The sequence below is a fragment of the Tachysurus vachellii genome, chromosome 3 (assembly GCF_030014155.1).
Source record: "Tachysurus vachellii isolate PV-2020 chromosome 3, HZAU_Pvac_v1, whole genome shotgun sequence".
Classification (NCBI taxonomy): domain Eukaryota; kingdom Metazoa; phylum Chordata; class Actinopteri; order Siluriformes; family Bagridae; genus Tachysurus; species Tachysurus vachellii.
The window spans coordinates 13,952,137-13,975,587 of NC_083462.1; the positions used below are offsets into that span (position 1 = coordinate 13,952,137).

Genomic DNA, 23,451 nt, shown 5'->3' on the forward strand with positions numbered 1-23,451 from the left:
GTGTTAAATCTGAATTGACATCTAAACTATCCAAGGCATTTAAAGTTTCTCCTTCTGGCTAAACAATAAACCGTTCAATATATTATTCCAGACATGCACTTTTGATCAGTGTAAAAACTGATCATGTTAAATTGTTAGGCTGGATTTAATGTCAATATTTTTCCACTCTAGTTCTATTTTGGTATATTTTGTTGCCTGGTACTTGAGAAGTTGAGAGGATATTTTTAGGAGATGATTGCAGATTGCTGAGTATCTGAAAAGACATCCTGTACACACTGTGATTTTTACTCATGCTGGGATACATATATTATTATTATTATCATTATTATGATGATGATGGTGATTATTATTATTATTATTATTATTATTATTATTTTATTTAAATTCTTCTTCTTCTTCTTCTTCTTCTTCTTCTTCTTCTTCTTATTATTATTATTATTATTATTATTATTATGACTACTATTATTATTATACAGAACAGAGTGTGTTTAAAAGCAAAAGTAATAAAGAAAATAAAACCAGTGATGGTCTGGTGTCACCATGTACCTTAGTTCATATAGTGTCCAGACGACCAGAGGTTCCCACTTTAATAATATGTTTGGGTTCCAAATAAGTGAATGAAAGCCCATATTATCACCATGTATACATTACAGCACAGTGAAATTCTTTTCTTCACTCATCCCAGCTTTGGTGGTTGGGGTTGAGAGCAGCTATGATACAGCACACCAGGGGCAGGGAGGGTTAAGGGCCTTGGTCAAGGGCCCAACAGTGTCAGCTTGGCAGTGCTGAGACTTGAATCCCAACCTTCCAATCAACAACCCAGAGCCTTAATCACTTGAGCCACCGCTGCACCAATGTTACACGATATATACATGACACGTATAATTTAAAAATAATACTAAAGCAGTGTTTTATTTCTGTGCAATGACAAGAACTACTTGAGTGCTGATAAAAGTGACTAAAGACTTGAGACTTGACTTGCAAAAATCTTCTAAACATCTCTGCTACATATTAATTAGGTCTGAATGCATAACAAAAAAGAGCTCAGTTTGCATCCTGACAGACGTGTAATTTGGCGGTTAACACCTGCGTTTTGCTATTTTGGTTGGGTACAAACCTTTTTTTGTATTGCTATTTTTCTTGTCATAAATTATTGTGCTGTGGGTGGCTTCAAAAATGTTCCGCAAACCACGACTGGGGATTTTGCCAAATAATAGAAGGACTTTAAGGATCTGAATAATACAAGAGGGCCAGAAATCTCTGGTGGTCTGAAATTCAACTCTGTACCTGAAATTCGTTAGTATGATGGTAAGAAACCTTCGCTTTTGGATGGAATCCAGCTGGAGATGACGTTTGAGGTTACTTCAGTGCCTTTAACCTAGCAAGCTGGGAAGGTGGTCCGAGGATTTGTATTTGATTTTAAAGGTCCAATCGGTGGGTTAGGAGTGGGGGATGCAACCAATACTGCTCAGGCTCCATGGAAATGTCCTTGTCATGGTTCTGGAGTGAAGAATCCATCTCATAGCTGAATCTAGGATTCAGGAGTTTCTGACCAGGCTACAGATCAATGGACCAGCTCAATATTTTTGCAGCGCTTTGTTGTTTTTGCGAGGATTTTTAAAATCATTGAGATATGAACAATTTTACTCAGAGTTTAAATCTCTTTCAACCATACAGGTTTAATCTCCAATCCATCCTTTTGCATTGTGTACTTGTTTCTTGCTTGTGTGAAACTCACTGTATAGATTAAGGACTCATGCAGTTTTATTCAACTGCAAGATATAGTGATTTATTGCAGGCAGAGACTGTGGTTTTTAGAGGAACTCTAATTTCTTAAGCAACAAAAGTTGCTTCTAATGGAATCGGAAAGAATTATTACATCAGATGATTCAGGGGCGTTTAGTGCTATAGACAGAAGAATCTATTTATTTTATTTCTATTGGCCAACTGGTATATAAATATATATACAGACAGAAATTGTCCGGATTGTTACTAGGGAGTTTATAGGAGGTTGCTATGGTGTCCCAGGTGGTTTCATGGGTTTTGCTAGGTTGGTGATTTAACATTGGTTGCTACTTGGTTGCTACAGTATCCAAGATGGTTGCTACGAGGTTGTCATGCGATTGCTCGTGTTTCTAAGCGGTTTCTATGTTTTACCTTCCAGATGCTCAGGTGTTGCAAGGCAGTCGCTATGCTATTCAAAATGACTATTTATTTAGGGTGTAGAGTTATTGGACCTCATGCAATAGGGAGATTTGTCACATATACATTATAGCACAGTGAAATTCTTTCTTCACATATTCAAACTTTGGAGGTTGGGGTCAGACATGATACAGCACCCTGGAGCAAAGAGGGTTAAAAGCACTTGAGCCACCAGTGCACCACTGTAACCACTGAGTGTAGCATAACTCAGGAGAAGTAAACTGAGCATGTTTAGACTTGGAGTTACATGAAGTCAGTAAGAAGTGTAAATGTATTTTTTTTCAATGACCCCACTGGTGATTTTTGAATTTCATCCCTGTTTTGAACAAAATTGGAGCGAAGCATTAAATTACAAGCAGGAAAACAGTGCGGAGCATGAGTGTGAAATGATTGGCTTCTGTTCAACCAAACGAGCAACAAGCCAGCATTAAAGCAGCAAATTACACTTATGTGGGCACGAAAATAGAGCTCACTCTCTCTCAGTTATGTGATTACACTTAACACACATAAACAATAAAACAAAATAGAGCTTAGCACACAATATAGCACAAACATGGCAGTTTATAGTTTGCGTTTATAAAAAATGTGTTTAATGCACATGACAGCAGTCTGCAGCTGGTGTACTCTGTTATTCTGTTTAAAAACACTTTCATAAATAATTGTGGCTATTAAAATGTTGGCATGTTTGTGACACTAATATAAAAAAAAAAGTGTTATCAAAAGGCCTGGTTATATTCAGTGGTGGCTCTACTGGTTAAGGCTCTGGGTTGTTGATGGGAGGATCGGGGTTCAAGGCCCAGGACAGCCAAGCTGCCACTGCTGGGCCCTTGAGCTGGGCCCTCATCCCTCCCTGCTCCAGGGGTGCTGTATCATAGCTGCCCCTGCACTCTGACCCCAACCTCCTCAGTTGGGGTATGTGAAGAAAAGAATTCCACTGTGCTGTAATGTATATGTGGCAATAATAAAGGCTTCAATGCCCCCTTTTCTTCTTCTTCTAAAACTAGATCTGTAAATGATCAATCTGTGAAAGTGGAACTTGATTGTGCGCCATAATGAAAATGTCACAGTGTGGCACTGTGTGCTCTTGGTTCTTGAAGGAAACGAGGGGAGCTGATTTGTTTTCTTTATTGCAGTTGTAGATTAAAACCAAACCCCTTTAGACACTTGTGTCGCTCCACAACTTATTACCACATGGTCATGAATAAAATATCTAAATCGAAATAATATCTAAAAATGTTTCGCACATGAAGCATAATCACAAATAAGATCAAATGATCATAATAATTCTTCTTTAATCTTAATACACTTCATTGGTACATTTCCAAAAAAATTATATTCACACTATAACACAATCAGTGTAATCAATAGCAGTAAATACTGTATGATTTACATTCATTTCATAAAGTCCCTAAATCTCATACATTTACATGATCTGACAAGAACAAACCAATACACAATGTTTTTTTTGTTTGTTTCCCAAAGAGCTTATTTTACTTTTTAAGAAAAAAAGAGAAACCCAGTTTAAGAGAGACCCAACTTGAAAAGTGAATTGATCAGTACAGAAAATTAAAGTGCCCGTGTCACAAGCTGCCGTCGTTCCTGTGAGACAAACACTTTTCCCAAGAGCTGTATGGTAGTGCAAGAAGAAGGAATAAAACCCCTGCAACTATTAGTAAGATGGCAGCACATCCCATGCATGCTACTGACCATGAAAGTTCATGATGCAATGGTATGGAGTGGTCACTTGCCAAAAATGAAAGGACTGACTGATGAAAAATGATGAGCGACAGGAAAACAAGGAGACCTGATTTGAGGCAGACAAGAAATGAGTTTAAATCAGTCACTCTTTTAATTTTCTATTCAGTCCACAAACCTTTGTGATATATATTAGATGAGAAAGTTAGTGCTACGGTAAAGTTCACAGTGTCATGATCGTACCTGATAACATGAAACAGACCGAGGCTGGCTTCAGGAAGAACTGCACGCCTTTGCTTAATGCCATGATAATGCAGACTGCTCCCATCACCATCAGAAAAAGACTGAAGATAGCCAACATGGCAGAGATTACAGTCAAATCTGCTCAGAAAGAAAGAGAGATTGCTCATTGACTCATGGACCCTTTCGTTTAGTTAGATTAGTTCTATAGTTTTAATAAAGAAAATAGTTCAGCTAATAAAATCTGACTATTTATAAAACTATTTGAAAAGCAGATAGATAGATAGATAGATAGATAGATAGATAGATAGATAGATAGATAGATAGATAGATAGATAGGATATGAAGTAGAAACCAATTGCATGATATATGATAGATACTGTAAGAACATAAAGTATTCTTTGTGACATAACTGTTAATCAAACTGTTATTGTTTCTCTGTAATATGATTGATGTAAGAATTGGAAAATGTTCATTTTAAATTAAATTATAAACTGTTTGTGTAAAATATGAAACCACACATTCTTTGCATTATAAGCAGGTATTTGGGTGACATATAGAATGTTTACACAAATTCAACTTAAATAGTTTTCTTAATTTACATAACTCAGGCTTTTCTTTTCTCCTAGCAAGATACTACACTCTTAACTCACTATTTGTGTCGTGCAAATATAGTTTTTTGTTTCTTTGTTTGATTTGTTTTTATATTTCTGATTGGAATCTGTCACAAATTACCCCCAGACCTGTGCAGAAGAACACACATGCTTTGGTATTTGTCACATCTTTACGTTTAGTTTATTCTGCCACGTGTGGTTTTGTTTTTGTTTATGTCTTGTCTCTACACATGTTCCATCAATAGTTGTCTCCAAGTTAGTTTAGTTTGTGCATTTAAACCCTCTTGCCCTAATGTCTCCGACTTTCTTTACAGAGCATTTGTTCTTTTTTGATCTTCTTTCTTTCTTTCTTTCTTTCTTTCTTAATCTGCACCTACATCAGTCTGACCTCATGTTACATGACAGAATCCTCTTCTATAAATACTTCATTCTTAATAATAAAATTATTCATTTAAAAATGGTGTGTGTGTGTGTGTCAGAAGAGAGAGAGAGCGAGAGAGAGAGAGAGAGAGAGAGAGAGAGAGAGGCCTCTGAGGATAGAGCATGAGGATAAAGAATTTCTATCCTCTAAAATACTTTTAGAGCTGAATAGATAGATAGATAGATAGATAGATAGATAGATAGATAGATAGATAGATAGATAGATAGATAGATAGATAGATAGATAGATATAATTAACTCACTCTTTGCTGGCATTTTGTGAAACAGGATTGTGTTTTCTCCAGTTGTATAGATCTTGAAGTAGGAGCAGTTTGATTCTGGAATGAGCAAATGATGGTTAATTTAATGTTTATACTAGATATTAATATTCTCTTTAAAAAACTCTTATTATAAACATATCTGGATTCTTATAAAATAACTATCTTGCCAGAAAAAAAAATCCACAGGACACAAACTGCACAGTACACAAACTGACCGACAACCCTAAGAAATGTAATAACCGCATTGCTGTATGGATTTGCAGTTTACATTTTATGTTATTTTAAATTGCATTTATTTTCTGAATGAAATCTGAAAATCCATTTTTTTTTACTTTTTTATTTTTAGTAACCGTTTTAAATCACACACTTCTTCAGGAGAAATGTATGGGCTGTAGGAGGAACCTGGGGAACACAGAGGAAATTTACATAAACACACAGAACTCATGCAGACAATAACCCAAGCTCAGGCGTGAACTGGGGAACCTGTGAGGTGGTAATGCTACCCACTGTGCCCCACAGAGCCCTCTGATAAACACTATAAAGTGAATATGTAGATCTGTTACATGAATTGAGGTGAAAATGAATAATTTTGTGAGATACCTCCAGGTAGGTCGATAGGCCCACAGGTTTCCCGCTCAGGGTCAACATCAGCAACCCAGAGCTTCTTCATACAGTTCTTCCACAGGCCGTAGTGTGCAGCCAGGCATGTCTCGTTGTTGTAAAAAATTTTTGAAGATGCCAGCTCTACCCAAAACTCTGTGCCCACCCCTAGGACAGCCAGCGTGATGCCCAGTGTAGCCACAAGGAACACGAGCTTGACCTTGCCTTCCTGTCGGTCACTTAGGGAAGGTGATGATGCTCTTGTCCGCCGCTTGCCTCCTCCACTTCGCACACCTAACATTCCTGCTAACGTTTCAGTACCTCTGCCAGACACGGCTGTGGACCTGGACTCCTCGTCCTGCACGACGAAGGTGGACCACATGACATCAAGAGCATCAAGACCAGGAAAGGAGTTGGGGGGAAATTATGGGAGCAATGGAGTCTATTGAGCAGAAACTACTCTGTGAGGAACTTGTCTAAAGATGCTAATGTAGGTGAAAAGATGGATCGAGGATCGAGGTCACTCTATAAAGTGTGCAGATTGAGGCTATAAACAAAGGATAGCAGCAACGTATCATACAATCTACTGAGCTATTTACTCTAACGAGGAGTTGGATGGAATGGAGTTACACTGGCAGAAGGTGTTAATCATGGCTGCATAAAAAGACCAACACTGACAGCTGAACAACAATGAGTGATGTAAGCAGGGCACTTGGACGCTGCCCCATGACATGACACGGGGTGAAAAATATGCCAAGTGACAGTGGGGATGAAAGTTCATACATGGAGTAAAGGATCTGAGGGAGGAATTTTAGTGTGGTCTGTCTGGAAATCAAAGAAAAAGAACAACATGACATGCAAAATGCATACAAGAATATCACAATTATACATGTCAAATACTACCAAAACCAAACGAAAGCTATGCTATCTGATCTCGACAAACAAGTGATTATGACCGTAAATATAAACTTGTACTAGGTCCTATCTAGTAATGTCCCAACCTCAGTGAGCGACAGGATCTGTTACGTTTTAAACCTAGGTCACAGGGTGTATTCCCAGTCTGGAAGTGACAAAGACAAGACAAACTTTGTGACAAGTGTTGACTAGACAAGTGCTTCAATAACCAATTATAATAATCATACAAACAAGTTGCTAACCTTTTGAGGCTGAGAGTGAGAGGCTCGGTTCGGAGAGTGAGGAAAGAAAGGTTTTCTTGGTGTCTAGTAGCAATGACAAAACAGAGGGACAGAAAAAAGGGGGAAAGGGAGGGCAAAAGAGGGAGGCGGCCAGTGGCATTGGTGCTGTGTGATCGAGGGGGTGGTGGGTTACTCAATGCACAACCTTTTACATTCATCGACATACCGAAGATATTGCTGTTTTTTAAGCTTGTCTATGGCCTCAGTAACTGTTAGCTCATGCTTGTTTAAAAACGGGTGCATTTTTGCCTTCTTACTGTTCCTGTCTCAGCAGTTTTTCATGTCAGGGCTGAAGCATGTGTTTTGCATTTCTATTTTTAAAAGCCACCTGTTAATCACATAAAAAAAAAAGTAGCAGCAGAAGACAGCTGTTCAGCGTTAGGGTCAGCAAATGTGTGTGTGTGTGTGTGTGTGTGTGTGTGTGTGTGTGTTTGTGTGTGTGTTTGTGTGTGTGTGTTTGTGTGTGAGTGTGTTTTGTGTGTGTGTGTGTGTGAGTGTGTGTTTGTGTGTGTGTGTGTGTGAGTGTGTGTTTGTGTGTGTGTGTGTGTGTGTGTGTGTGTGTGTGTGTGTGTGTGTGTGACACATCTTTTTGGAAAGAGGGGAATAGATTCCAGGAATGTTGGTCATTATTTCAGCCAACAGACATCACCTTAGTAATTAGTACCACATCAATACACCTACATACAAATACATATATCTTTAGATAGATAGATAGATAGATAGATAGATAGATAGATAGATAGATAGATAGATAGATAGATAGATAGATAGATATAGTGTATAAAGATTAATAACCTTGTCTTGGGTGGACATGCATGGCAGAACGCTGGGAATTGTTTTACAATTAATCAGTCATTCAGTCAGATAAATAAGGTTAATAGATATTTAGTAGGAAAAAAATCTGACTATCAAATTTCAACATAGTACAATTACTAATGTCTGATAACTTGCTCATATGTTTGTGTTTAAAATATGACAGTCTTTATATTGTCTGTCTTCTTGATGGAGATTAATTTGCATGCTGTAGGCCTAGACAATTATGACACTGCTCATCTGTAATGCAGAGAGAGTTGAGAGAGAGAGAGAGAGAGAGAGAGAGAGAGAGAGAGAGAGAGAGAGAGAGAGAGAGAGAGAACTGCAGTCTTATGTGTTTAGCATGATGATGGCCGAGCTGGCTCACTCTCAATGACAGAGATGTTGCTCTATCACAAAACAGTAGGTGGTGCCACTAGGCACATTTGTCCCAGCAGCAATCAACACTTTTAAAATAGATGCCACAAAGTGAGAAGCAGAGAATCGTTCATCATTTAAGAGTACATTATTGGGGTAATAGAAAAATCCTAGCAGTATCGGAATTTATGGCTGATTTCACAAATTAAGACACATTTCTCAGAGTTAATCAACTATTAATGCAATCATGATACATTGAATGTTTTGTTGGCTTGTTCCCATTTTGTCTGCGGGCATTAAGGAAATATATACATATACAGTATGAGGATGTCAGGAGTGGCAGAAAAGTACATCAGAGTACTTCAGGATATGTATGAGAGGACTATGACAGCAGTGAGATGTGCTGTAGGTCAGACAGGAGTTCAAGGTGGAGGTGGGGCTACATCAAGGATCGGCTTTGAGTCCCTTCTTGTTTGCTATGGTGATGGACAGGTTGACAGATGAAGTCAGACAGAAATCGCTGTGGACAATGATGTTTGCGGATGACATTGCGATCTGTATTGAGAGTAGAGAGCAGGTGGAGGAACTAATGGAAAGGTGGAGGTCTGCTCTGGAAAGAAGAGGAATGAAAGTCAGTCGTAGTAAAACAGAATACATGTGTATGAACAAGAGGGAGGGAAGTAGAACAATGAGGTTACAGGGGGTGCAGGAGTTTAAGTATTTGGGGTCAACCATCCAGTGTGATGGGGAGACCATAGAGAATAGATTGAGATGGATTGGACCTGTACAGAGAAGAGAAACAATCCATCAAACTGTTAACATGCTGTTTTGCACACTTTTTTGCTGTTTTGCACAAACTGTTCAACATTTCAGCCGTTTTGCACATACAGTACTATACAATATTTCAGTCATTTTCTGTTTTTTGCACAATTCTATATATTATCTCAAGGACCTGCTGCTAAGAAACTGTTTATTCTGATGTTACTGTACGAAATATTGTTTGAACATTCAATATTCACATACAGTATTTACACTGGTCGGTCGGCGCTGTTTCTGTTTACTGTTTATTGTCTTTTGTGTATTGTATTTTTTGTACTTTTTGTATTGTCTTGTAACTTTTTGTCTGCACTGTCTTTTGTCCTGCACTGTCTTGTCTGTCTCATCTGTCTTGTCCTGCACTGTTTGCACCAGGTTGCACAGTTGCACTTTATATGTCTAGGACTAACTTACTAAGTCCTTAGCCCTGTCTTTGTTTTATGTAGCACCATGATCCTGGAGAAACGTTGTCTCATTTCGCTATGTACTGCAACAGCTATATATGGTTGAAATAACAATAAAAGCTTCCTGACTTGACTTGACTTGACTTGAGATGGTTATATTGGTAGAAGGATGTTGGAGATGGAGCTGCCAGGTAAGAGACCAAGAGGAAGTCCAATGAGGACATGAAGGTACTGTAATTGGTGCGAGAGTAGACTAGGTACACTAGGTAACCTAGTACACTAGGTTCATTAGCTAATTTAGCAAACTGTAAAATGTTGACCAAGATGACGGCGAGGTCACAATATGAGGCTCTGCGTCTACCCAGAATTTATGAATTAGCAGTTATTTACCTGGTCGTAGTTGGTCTATACTCTAGATTCATAAACATTCTGTATATTCATATATATCCACTACTACTTTGCACTTATGGTTAGATGCTAACTCCATTTGTTGCCTCATGCCCAAGTGCACAGACAATAAAGTCTAATCTAATCTAATCTAATCTAATCTAATCTAATCTAATCTAATCTAATCTAATCTAATCTAATCTAATTAGAATGTAGCTTCCAAGTTACAGTAATAAACAATCCAACAATAATAATAAACTAATAATGGTGCAGTGTTGGCCTAAGTGGTTAGGGCTCTGGGTGGAAGATTGGGGTTTAAGCCCCAGCTCTGCCAAGCTGCCACTGTTGGTCCCTTGAGCAAGGCCATTAACCCTCACTGCTCCATGGGTACTGTATCATGTCTGACCCCATGTTCTGACCTCAACATCCAAAGTTGGATATGTGAAGAAATAATTTCACTGTGCTGTAATGTACTGTAGATGTGACAGAAAATAAGGTGTTCTATTCTATAAAATAATAATAATGATCTTATTAATAATTTGAAAGATAAATAGTTAATGTTGAAGACATTATGTTGATCAAAGTACACATCTGGAAAAAAAAAAAAGTAAATTCTAAAACGATTCAAAGTTTTTTTCAATGTTGAAACAACACCTGATGCAACGTGCCAGCTGTAAGAGGTGTGTAGGCTTTTTCTATCCACTGCATATATATATATTGTGTGTCTGTGTATGTATATGTGTTTATATGTCTGTGTATGTGTGTGTTTGGTGTGTGTGTGTTTGTTTGGTGTGTGTAAGAGTGTTTGTGTGTGGTGTGCGTATGTATGTGTGTTTGGTGTGTGTGGTGTGTCTGTTTGGTGTGTGTGTCTGTGTGTTTGGTGTGTGTGTGTGGTGTGTTTGTGTGTGCATGCATGCGTGCGTGTGTGAGTGTGTGTGGTGTGTTTGTGAGTGTTGTTGTTTTGTTTTTGTTTTTTTCTTTCTTTCTTTCTTTGATGTCGCCACAGCAAATCATCTGGTTCATATATATTTGATTTGCTACAGGTTTTATGCCCTTTGAAAAAACTTTGATAGTTTATGCACACTATCACTGCTACATATGTGATAAATGAATTCTGAATGAAAGACCAGATTAAGTTCAGGACTGAAAGGTTGTGAGTGTCAACACCAAGACGCTTGAGTAAGTCTTGAACCCTCAGCTGTTTAGGTATGTGCTTTCTTCCATTGTCCCATGTACCTTTTTCAAGCTAAACTGAGAACACTAACATACTGAAAGACAACCATACAGGCGAACAACTCGGGACAAGTCCCCTTCCGTCTCTATATGCTAAAGCACATATCTGAATTAGTGCTATGACTTGAAATGGAACCCCAATGAAATGCACACTGCATTAAGATGTAGTTAAGCTAATGTAAATGTAACATATTCTACGTACATGAGTTCGTCTGAAAGAAATAGAAAACAAAATGTAAAATGAGAGGGTAAAATGGAAGAGATAAGGAAAGAGACGTGTGTGTGTGTGTGGGGGGGGTGTTACTGAAAAGAGGAAAGGAGGACAGAGTTAAACTTATTCCCCTTAAGCAAATCCTTTTCAATCTGATCACTGCAGCTGAGATGATCTACAGTAGTCAGCTTGTAGCTCCATGGATTGACAACAGGTAGGGAAGCCTTTATAAATTTCAGCTGACTGTTCTGAATTTCTTCTGAAATTTATAATATCTGATGCTAATTAACCGAGGTTCATAGCCAGAACGTAATATCAGGATTGATGTTGTATGAGATTCTTTCATCTCTACACATACGGAGAGCACATGAAAATATTTCAAGTAAAGTAGAATCAAATTTAGAAGAAATGTACTAGGTTTAATAGAACTGCTTACATTCCTTACATTAGCTTAGCATATTGAATTGATTATCGTATCTTGGATGTGTCATTTTTACACGTTCTTCCTTACGTAGGTCAGCATAGAAACTGTAAAGGTTTCTAGCAGAATTTGGGTAGGATAGGAAAGAAATGGTCAGTACAGCAGAACTTAATGATTTATATAAAATATATATACCTCTTGTAAGGAGTGAGGTAAAATATGTGTATGAATAAAACCAAATATGAGCCAAATTTACTTATGTTTAAGTAAGTACTTAAATTTACTTTATTTATAAGAAAAGAATTGAAGCTGTGTTTAGATAATACAGTATGAATGCTATATTCTGTTTTCCGGTTACATTTTAATTTTATTTGTATGAATGATTTCATTGAGAATTTATTAGCGTTAATTAGAAGGACCAAGGAGAAATGTATGAGTGCTGCTGAATTGTTCTGTTGATGAAGCCGACTATCACTCGGTCTCGTCAACACGTGTGATTAGACAAATACTGAGGGCTGACTGGTGGCATGCCAAGCCAACCTGCCATGACTATTAATCCCCTGCCTATCCTATTATCCAGTCAACCTTGACATGTAGAAAATACTCTCCTTGCTTGGAAAAATTTGACATTGTAGATCTCCAGGAAGATCCTTTAAGGTTAGCATATGCTCCAAAAAAAGCGTGTTGCTGTTGTGTTTTCTGCTATTTTGTTGGAATTTTTTTTAATGGACTAAAAAAATTGTACTGCTCTTAAAATTTATATCAAATCCTATTCGAATCTAAACCAGAGAATGTTGAAGTTTCCAATCAGCAAAAATAGAAAGAAATTCAAACTGGAAGAAATGAATTAACAGATTAAAATAATTTCATTGAAGTTACTGAATGATATATAATATATATAATGAATAGAAATGTTAATATAGTTCCCATTATTCTTTCTTAGGTGATTCGTACTAGTTAATCTGTATTACATTTAAATTGATGCTGCTACAAATTCAGTTCAATTCAATTTATTTGTATAGCCCATTTATCAGTTGTCATTGTCTTAAAGCAGCTTTACAGAAGTATAAAAACAGAAGTGTAAAATGAAATGATTCTTTATCTCTAACATGTAGAAATGCAATATTATTCTCATTGGGTTTATAATTGGTATCAACTAGAATGTGTACATGACTATATTTTTAAATGACACTCATTTCTACTAAATGTAGTTAGTTCTATTGACCACCAAACATTTGTGTTAATTAACATGCTCTGTATTCTGACCACTCAGATGCATGTAGAAAGGCTTGCATGCTTTTTTTGTTGTAGTGAAAGAAAGAAAGAAAGAAAGAAAGAAAGAAAGAAAGAAAAAGAAAAAAAGAAAGACAATAGTTCTCATCTTATTCTTGTCATATCTGTACAAATTTAGAACACATTTGTGTCATTAATTATTAGTTTTTAATGAAATCCCTAATCAATGGTATCAAAAATATCATTTGTGCCTGGATTCATTAGAAACATAAACCTTTCAAGCATTTGGTCAACAACAGCGAACCAAAACATGTTTAAGTACCTTATAGACTATCAAAGAGTTTTCAACTGAATCTCAAATAATTGATATCTGATTTTTGTCTTTAAATATTAGAAACAAAATGAAAAATATTATGGGATAAACTATTAGGGCCAAACAAATCTTTGTGTCCACAGTTGATATAATGGGTGCATGATGCATCTTGCCACAGTTATTAGAAGATTAAACTGATGGAATAAGGTCAGGTTATTATTGCTAACCTGATAATAAACAGACATCTAAAGAATTTAAAATATAAAAATGAAATTTGATATCTAAATGATTTAAAATAAAAAAGTTCCAAAAAACAGAAAGCCTTCAAGAACAATGGTTAGGTATGAAGAATAGTTTGTTATGTGTGCACATGATGAATGAACAGAGCAATTTACATTTCTAAGACACTAATACATTTGTCTGTACTATGTTAATGCACTGTTTCTAATAGTTAAGAAAATCAATTTTTCCCATATATATATTTTCAGTCACATGACCTCGATGCATTTTCTGAAAAAATGACCTGGCTATCTGTCCCTTAAACGTAAAATTAATCATCTCTTACAGCTTGCTGGCTTCGTAGATTTTTGACGGGTCTATTATTCTGAAAACCATTCTTCATTATTTGTATCATGTAGAAAGACCTGTAATCTGATTACAGTTTCCTAGGATGGTTCATCTGCCCACGTCATTCATCTCGGGGACATGGCTGGCTCAGAGAGACTGACAATGAGTGAGTGACTCAGTAATTGAAATTGATCTAGTCTAGATCATAAACAAATTTAGTCTATTAGATGATACAATTATTTGTATTCCTTTGGTATGTATGGATTGGGTGTTGATTGGTGCAAGCTGTGAGACCAAGTTGTTCTTAATACCTGGTCTTCTCTGTCTTGCAGGATTATACTGATGGTGACAGATTAACAAGAGCTGGAAAATGAAAGATTATTTGGATGCCACACACAGGAGATCTAGTGTACCAAAGAATCAATCACTTTCATGCGGGAAAAAGTAAAGCGTGCCTACCACTCCTCTGTCATATTACAATACTGGATTGTGACACATGGATATCGGATTTTTGATGGATTTATGAGCTATCCAAGTAATTTTAATGAAAATAGTTGAATGACTGATTGCAAAACTCCTTAACAAATGCGGCATGTTGTAGGTTTACCATCTCCATGACCTCTTTTCTTGAACATAAAGAGTAAGCGCGATGTTCACGTCAGCTGGATAAAATACATAATAGAAACTGGATACGATATAAAAACTGCACTTAATATGGATAAGGACACAAATATACTCATTTGGTCTTTTCCATTGGTATTTTCAGTCAATGGACAAAGAGGTGGTATGTTTCGGGGAATTTGTCCACTCAGTTCACTTCTAATCCTTTCAGTACTGTCCTCAGTGGGACTTAGCAATGTACCAGGAGTCGAATATGATTGGGGAGCTCAACCCAAGTTAGTGTGCATGCCCCTACCTGCAGACACTGATCCAAGTTGTTTTCCCCCAGATGGGGTTACTCATGGCCCTAACATTAATGGAAATAACAATGGTCATGGCAACAGTCACAGCAACGGACATGGGAAGGGACATTTTGTTGGAGGCTTGCCTAACAGTCCCCCTGGGGGCAGTAGTCGAAGGGGCATGTCTGATGAAGCAAAAGCTACTATTCTACACTTGAGGGAGAGCCTAGTGCGTCAGAAGGAGACCATTCTGGATCAGAGGGAAACTATACGAGAGTTGACTGCAAAACTGACACTCTGTGAGGGATTTGGGAGGGGTGCAAGTGGGCACCACAATGAAGACCACCATGGACATCTTGGCTCCCACCACTCTTCACATCTCTATGACAGTGACCGTCATTCTGATCCACACTATCCTCTCAATGGCTATCATAATGACCATCACAGAGGGAAGCCACCATTTTTGGGGAAACATGCATTTTCCCCAGAACAGGCAGGAAAGACCTTGCAGGCTCTGAAAGAGAGGCTGGAAAATTTACAGGTTGGCGATATTGTTTAGAAGGAAAAAAAAGCTAATATGTATTATGACATAATCTATATATTTTTCAAGAGTAGAAAGGAAAATACAAGGAACATGTTTCCTGAAGAGCCTTAGTTCATTTTTCAGTCCTAAGGATTTGGCCTAAGGATATCCTTAAGGAGGTGCAATATTCAGTGTCCTTGTTCTCTCGCAAATGATGTATTAGTATCCAGGGACAGGTTCTGATCACTAGATACATTCCTCCTTCCTCACAGGCAACCTTACATCACTTGCTTAATTTAATTAGTCCCATTCCCAAGATGGCTGTCCCATGTTTTAAAGGCTGAAAACAAACACGTTGAGAAGAAAGCTGAGTTCAAGGACTTTGACATATTTTAGAATTTCTGCCATTAAAAAAAATCTTGGTTAACGATTACCAAAAAAAAAAAATAAAAAAATAAGAAAAGAAAAGATATTAGTCTTTGCTTTAAATACATTTGGAATATGTGCCTCAAGTTTTATTACGCTTTCACCTGTGTCTGGGAAGATGTGTTCAATGTAGCACAGCTGTAACAAGGTTTTGTGACTAGCTAGCTAGTATCACAACTAATTACACTTATCCACCTTGATGAGCCATTAATCGTGGTGTACTATAGCATTGAGTAAGCCGGATTTGCTCTGACTAATAAAAGGAAGGAGGTTGAGAGTGAAGGAGGGGCTGGTTTAAATGTCATTGGGCTCCTCTACATATTGGCATCATTAAACACTGTACATATGTCATTATATTCTTAACACAAATGGGTTACAAATGTTTTGTTTTTTTTATAGTCTCCTAACTTGTTTAATCTTAATTATTCTATTTTTGTGAAAGTGTGAGCTATCCTAGTATGCTATTTTTACCTACAGAGTGTTTGTAAACTATTCAGAACCTTTCAATTTTTGCATCATTTGCGTTATTGGTTCAATTTAATTAAAACCTTGCCATTAACATATACACAATAACACATAATGACAACATCAAATACTCTTATTTGTTGCTTTGCACATCTGGATTTCTCATATTCTGCTTACTAGATGCTCTCAAACTCCATCAGATTGGATAAGGAGAACCTGTGGTCTTTAGGTCTCTCCACAGATATTGTAGAAAGTCTGTACTTTGGCTAGTTTTGCTAGATGTATCACGTGAGTAAAGAGTAAGCGTTGTAGCACCAGAGCATAGGTGATTTTTTCTTCTTTCTTTTTTAGTCTTTTCACTCAGGAGTGGCTTCTGTCTAGCTTGCATAAAGGCTGATTGATGAAGTATTTTCGAGTTGGCTTTTCTTGCAGTAGGATCTTCTATTTCTTTTAAGGATTTATGAGAGGTCTTTGGGTTCTTTGAGTACCTTTTAGTATGGTCTGACATTTTTGTTTTTTCTTTGTATGTATTCTCCCATTAGGCAAGAAATTCATCTAGCACCTATTCTAGCTCACTGAAAGACCTTCTGCAGCGCAAAATCAGTGCACTTGAAGAACAGCTCCACCGTCACCATGACAGTCACCATGACTATGGCAACCACGAATCCCACCCTGGGCAAGGCCATCGTGATAATCACCATGATGACCAAAATGGGGATCGCCATGCCAACCCTGATAATAACCGCCGCTATGGTCATAATTACAATCACTATTATGGCCATAACTTTGATCAGCTCAGCACTCACAATAATGATAATGATGATCATCATGATGACCATCATAACAATCACAATGATGACCATCACGATGACCACCATGACAGCCACCAGAATGAACACCATGATGACCATCATTCTGACCCCCATGACAGTGGTCACCACAGCAACAGCAATCACGGCCACCAGCGTCGTAGCCCTCTTAAATCTACAGCGTCCAGAGCACGTGGTGCCTACAATAAGCTGGATTCTGTTCTGAGACATCTGTATCACAGGTCTCCAGAAACAGGTGCCTTTCAATAAAGAGTTGTTTCATATTTGATGTATCAATAACCTTTGAATAACAAAGTAATTTAAAGTAGATAACACAATTTCTTGCCTTCTCACAGGGAACCAAAAGAGACGTAAGAATCCTGATGGTTTTCAAATCGGGTTTCCGATGCACACTAACTACATGTATGGCCGGATCAAGCGCACTCTTCTCAATGAAATATTTGCCCTAACTGTCTGCCTCTGGTTAAAGGGGGGTTCAGGTCCAGGAATAGGCACCCCTTTCTCTTACTCTGTCCCTGGCCAGGCTAACGAGCTTGTCTTGATTGAATGGGCCAACAGTCCAATAGAATTACTGGTGAATGACAAAGTAAGTTACAAAGCAGTAATTTAGATCTTTCCATTGTTTAATGGTCTTTGGTTTTGCCAATTTGATCAGTTGCAGTTCTTTGACAGGGCTTTTGCCTGGATTCTAAAGGAAGCAAGGAGCTGCTAGGATGTTAAAATGCTATATTTTAAAATTTACCTGATTTGCTAAATGTTGATTATGATGAGATTCATATGCATTGAGAATATAATTCTCTAGAACTCTCGCTCTAAATATTTATGGACCATCAGACGTCACTGGTTTTTCAACTTCTCATCAACTTTTATTTTATAATAACCATGAAAAAAAATTGGTTTTGGTGATTTGTGCATTCAGCCACAAGGTGATCTGTGAGGTCAGGCACTTATATCAGGCAATAAGGTCTGCATCACTGTCAGCATTTACAATTCATCCCAGAAGTTTTCCTTTCACATTCATGGCAAGTCATGTCTTTAGACCGGTGCTTTAAAGTTTGTGCCAACGGTTCAATGAAAGGCTCACATATGGGATTGATGTCAGGTGTCCACAAACCTTTGGCCATATAGTGTACCTTCTGCAAGAATTTAGGAAATAAGTTACATGTTGTTATCTCTCTTTTCAGGCTGTAACTCTACCTTTATCTCTGCAAGACAGTAAGTGGCACCATATTTGCGTGACTTGGTCGACACGGGATGGAGTATGGGAGGCCTATCAGAATGGAGTGAAAAGGGGCTCTGGGGAAAATTTGTCCCCATGGCATCCCATAAAACCAGGAGGAGTCTTTATACTGGGGCAGGAGCAGGTAAAGAAATTAATAAGTATTATTTTTCATGTTTCATCCTCCTGTAGATTATTTTAGAAACCATTTTGCAACGTGTTATCTGACTATCCTTCTGAACAATAACAGGATACTCTTGGTGGCCGTTTTGATGCTACGCAATCGTTTGTTGGAGAAATGTCAGACCTGCAGCTATGGTCCCGTGTTCTTAACTCTCAAGAGATAGACAACCAAGCCTCCTGTTCCAGCCACCTAACTGGAGATGTTATTGCTTGGAGTGAGTCTATTGTGGAACTTCATGGAGGGGTTACCAAATATCCATTTGACCCTTGTCACTAAAATGCCCAAGCAGGTTTCTGCTACTGTTTTTAAACCCTTAGAACCCCATGAACACAATCCTAAAATGCATATGATGGCATAAAAGAAGAATCATTTATTACTCTAAAAACGAGGCACATGTTGTTAGAAACAGAAAGACCCTTTCCAAACATCCTGGGTATGAAAAACAGTATCAGTGAGTAACCTGTGTTTGAAAATATTGTTTATTGTGTAATATGCATGGTCTTTAAAATGCATATCATTTTCATGCACTTTTCAGATTAGAAAGAATGCAAATTTTTTCAGACACGTGGTCTAAACTTCTTTGATTTCTAAGAGTGTTTGAAGGAATACATCACTTGTGGTTAAAGGATGTGAAAAATGCTTAAAGGAATCGAATGTACTAAGGGTTAAGCAATAACCACACAATATTTCTGTGTAGTTTTTTTTTATAACAAAGGAAATTTGGGTGATTTGATGATTGATGTCCATTTGGATGATTGAAAAATGTTGGTGAGTGACAAGGAAAGACATTTTTATTTGTTTATTAGCTTTTTTAAGCAGATCTTAGCAGCATAACAAAGACAAATTACGCATTAATTAGTCCTGTAAATAAATTATATTTCAAGGTGCTTGTCTGCTTCTCTGTCATGTTCAGGTATTACTTCAGGGAAAAGCTTAGTTGTACGTTTTTTTCATACTTATGCAACTTTGAACTTGTGTGTGCATGTGTGTGTATGTGTGTGTATGTGTGTGTGTTGGTGGGTGGGTGGACTGTGTGTTGATACTGTGTAATATGTATCAGTGTAAAAGTATTTTATTCTTTTTTTTTTCATAAAAATATTTATTAACATCTTTATTTCATACCAGTGTGTGTTTGAGTACTACAGGTAGGTGGGGTGTTAAAATGGATCTGCATATGTACATGCAGTGAGAGAGGAGCTGCATGAGAATGCAGAGGTGTCCATGGCAACGTAGCTTAAAGAAGGATTAAACAGACAAAGAGAACGCTCGGGTGTAGACCTATTCTCTTAGAATGCAGAACATGCAATGTTCTTCTCTCTCTCTCTCTCTCTCTCTCTCTCTCTCTCTCTCTCTCTCTCTCTCTCTCTTGTTCTGTATTTTGTAAGAACACATACAGTACTGTATGATTGAAAAGCATGTAAAAAGCTTTAGGATTCTGTTTGACACTGTTTTTACTCTCATTTTTATGGAACATAAATTGAATCGATTTTATGCAAATGTTCAGAAATGAGCAATGTATCTCTAGCTCATAGCCTCTACTTGAATGACTTCTCTGTATTTATGTGTATGTGTGTCTGTGTGTCATAACTTGCTGTGTGTGTGTGTGTGTGTGTGTGTGTGTGTGTGTGTGTGTGTGTGTGTGTGTGAGTGAGAGAAAGCATTAAATCTTGAACATCTTTATCTTCCCGCCTGTGAGTTTACCTTTTTTTAAGTACACACTGTAAGGAGCTTGATGGTTTTCTGTGTTTATGTCTCATGTTATTTACAGAGACGCCGACTGCAGTTAATGACATCTCACAATCATTGTCAGGTACAAGCACGCAGTTGCCATGGCAACAAGCCGGGCACTAAGATTTGTTTGTAGAATAAGAAGAACTACACTACGGTGCTCATGTCTGCTTTCAGTAGCCTTTCAAGCATACTCAAACATATTATAGTATAGAGGCTAGCTGTGTCAACATTTCCAATTATATAGAATATATATTCTGTACAGAAAAAGCTGACAGACATCCATGATTGGCTTTTGTTGCTCTGAATGACATCCTTCTCATTCAAAGAGCAGAATCATCAGGATTATGTTGATCTAACATTGTTAGTACAGTATATTTTCATTAAGCATATTTGTTTGGGGAAAAGGTGACAAACATTTTATAATAAACAGTTTAACTTGCTTAAGAACAAAGAGACTTGATATAGACATAAATTAAAATAATCTTGTTTAAAATATTGAGTGCATTTAAAAAGGTATTGAAAGAAAATAGGTATATAAAAGCGGTGACTAAACTGCCTGAACAATGAGATAATGAGATAAGTAACTAAACCCATAAGCTAAAACATTATGAACACTCAAAGATTAAGTAAAATAACACTGATTATCTCATAGCAACATCTCATAAATGTCAAATTCTGTGAAATAATGATAGATCTCTAAAACTCCAAGGTTTATGGGCTGCTGTCGGTAAGCAGTGGTGAGTACCTTCTTACAGTTTGGTCTGCTGTGACCAAAGGGAAGCCATGGCATAAGCTTCGAAATACTTTAATGACACATTGCATCCCACACTGATGTGTATGGGGTCACGGAGCTACAGACCGGTCAGACTGCCTACAATGGGCATGTGAGCATGAGAAATGGACCTGGGATTGATGGAAGAAGGTCATTTGGTCTGATAAGTCCGGTTTTCTTTCTCAGCACATGCTCAGGGAAGTAAAGGCACCTTGTTACACCGTGGGAGGAAAACAAGCCAGTTGATGGAGTTTAATGCTCTGGGCAATGTTCTCCAAACATGCATATGCGAGAGGTACTAGAACAACAAGGTTCCAGATACCACAGGGTGCCTTCAGAGGTCTTATAGAGTCCATGCTTTGGTGAGTCTGAGAAGCTTCGATGGCTTGCAGAGGAGAAACAGTCTATTAAATTTCAATTTCTCTGAAGCTGTTTTGTGACCATGTCCATTGTTAACCACGGTATGTAAATAAACGTTAACATTAAATATAATTAAATAATTCTGTTGACATCTTGAATATAAAATTTGGATTCTATTTATTGGACTTGGCTTGTGGGATGTATGAGGAACATTGAGCGGAATATACAAATTTAATTTGTAACCATTGCCTGTAACCATTGTTTAGTTAAATCTGGTACTAAAGTGGGTGAACTTAAGTGTCCTGCACTGAGACTCTGATTCAACACCACTGAACACCTTTGTGATGAACTGATGAACACAGACTGAACCCCAGACCTCCTCACTCTTACATCATCAGTGTCTGATCTCAATGATGCTCTTGTAGCTGAATGAACACAAATCCACGCAGACACACTCCAACATCTAAAAAAGGGGAAATGGAATCTGGAATAGGATCTTCAGCAAGCAGATATGGGTGTAATGGTGTCCACAAACCTTTTTAGATTAGATTAGATTAGATTAGATTAGATTGTATTGTCATTGTGCAGAGTACATGTACCCAGCCAATGAAATGCAGATAGTATCTAATGTAATGCAAATATAAATTTATATAAATGAATATAAGTAATATATGAAATATGTATGAATATATAAACTAGTGTACATAGTTTAGTCCAGCTCAATGCAAATACTGTAAATATTACATAAAGTGTAAATGAACAAGCATAATACAAAAGGTAGCTTATCAAAGTAGGGTATATCTATAGCGTACAGTAGTCTTAACAGTGCTAGGAATGTGCAAAATATTAGGAGGCATAATAGAAAACATTGTAAGTGTGCATGGGAGACAGAACAATTAGATGGTTCATCTAGGATGTAGTGTTCAGTGTCTGAGATTAGAGTGTATTAGGCTGACAGCTGAGGGAAAGAAACTGTACCTGAGTCTGCAGGTATGACTCCTATAGCATCTCCCAGATAGGAGAGGAGTAAATAGTACATTGTTGGGGTGAGAGGAGTTTTTGAGAATACTTCACACTGTTCTTAGGCAGTGTTTGTGCTGAATATCTTAGATAGAACGTAGTCTAACACCAGTGATGTACTGGGAAGTTTTCACTACCCGACGTAAGGGTCTTCTGGTCTGAGACAGTCTGTGTGCAGTTGCCACACTACACAGTGTTGCAGTTTTTATGTGTTGCAGAGTTCAATAGTACAGAGGCAGAACTTGAAGATAGTCACACGCTTCCTTTCAACTCAATCATTGTGGATGAGAGTGTATGCTTGGTCCCTCGTAGTTTTTTTTGTCTTCTGGGTGTTGAGCGCGAGGTTTTTGCTGGCACACCACACTGCTAGGTGATGAACCTCATCCCTGTCTCATCATCATGGATGTATACTGGGTGAGTGTGTATTTGGTGCAGATCAGTGCAATCCACACAGTTTGTGTGTGTGTGGTATGTCCGTGATAGCAGGAAAAAAGACTCTAATGATTCTGGAGTTAGAGCCATGCACAGTAATGCATTCATGGGTGAAAAGGGAGTACAGCACTGGGCTAAGCACACATCCCTGAGGTATTCCTCAGGATAAAGGAAGTGTTATCATTAATCCTAACAGATTGTTGTCTGTTGGTGAGAAAGTCCAGGGTCCAGTTAGACTGGAGATCATCTTTAGGTCTTGGAGATCATGAATATTCAATTCAATTCAAGTTTATTTGTATAGCGCTTTTTACAATGGACATTGTCTCAAAGCAGCTTTACAGAACATAAACATAGAACAGAAGATAAACATAAGGAGAAATATAAAGAGTTAATATAATAAAATTAAAAATATATATGGTTCACAGTGTGTATGTATGTATGTATGTATATGTATTTATCCCCAATGAGCAAGTCTGAGGTGATTCAGGCAGCAGTGGCAAGGAAAAACTCCCTTAATTGGTAAAGGAAGAAACCTTGAGAGGAACCAGACTCAAAGGGGAACCCATCCTCATATGGGTGACACT

General features: G+C 37.6%; 2 protein-coding genes across 5 annotated transcripts; one reads left to right on the forward strand and one right to left on the reverse strand.

Annotated features, from left to right (window-relative positions):
* Positions 1-3,474: 3,474 nt before the first annotated feature.
* cacng6a (calcium channel, voltage-dependent, gamma subunit 6a) lies at positions 3,475-7,300 on the reverse strand. 2 transcript variants are annotated; one of them, XM_060864904.1, is made up of 6 exons: positions 7,210-7,300; positions 7,054-7,112; positions 6,053-6,877; positions 5,435-5,509; positions 4,141-4,278; positions 3,475-4,006 (listed from the first exon to the last, which is right to left on the reverse strand). In XM_060864904.1, exons 3-6 carry the CDS (start codon positions 6,432-6,434, stop codon positions 3,783-3,785), a joined length of 819 nt encoding a protein of 272 aa, XP_060720887.1. In that variant the 5' UTR covers positions 6,435-6,877; positions 7,054-7,112; positions 7,210-7,300; the 3' UTR covers positions 3,475-3,782. The 2 variants fall into 2 exon arrangements, with proteins under 2 accessions (XP_060720887.1, XP_060720888.1); XM_060864905.1 differs by lacking the exon at positions 7,054-7,112 and having other exon boundaries at positions 7,210-7,275.
* Positions 7,301-11,633: 4,333 nt separating this feature from the next.
* Positions 11,634-20,072, forward strand: si:dkey-14o18.2 (neuronal pentraxin-1). 3 transcript variants are annotated; one of them, XM_060864906.1, is made up of 7 exons: positions 11,634-11,683; positions 14,098-14,169; positions 14,336-15,446; positions 16,862-17,384; positions 17,485-17,735; positions 18,334-18,513; positions 18,619-20,072. In XM_060864906.1, exons 3-7 carry the CDS (start codon positions 14,718-14,720, stop codon positions 18,826-18,828), a joined length of 1,893 nt encoding a protein of 630 aa, XP_060720889.1. In that variant the 5' UTR covers positions 11,634-11,683; positions 14,098-14,169; positions 14,336-14,717; the 3' UTR covers positions 18,829-20,072. The 3 variants fall into 3 exon arrangements, with proteins under 3 accessions (XP_060720889.1, XP_060720892.1, XP_060720890.1); XM_060864907.1 differs by having other exon boundaries at positions 11,648-11,683; positions 14,106-14,169; XM_060864909.1 differs by lacking the exon at positions 18,619-20,072 and having other exon boundaries at positions 18,362-18,398.
* Positions 20,073-23,451: the final 3,379 nt, after the last annotated feature.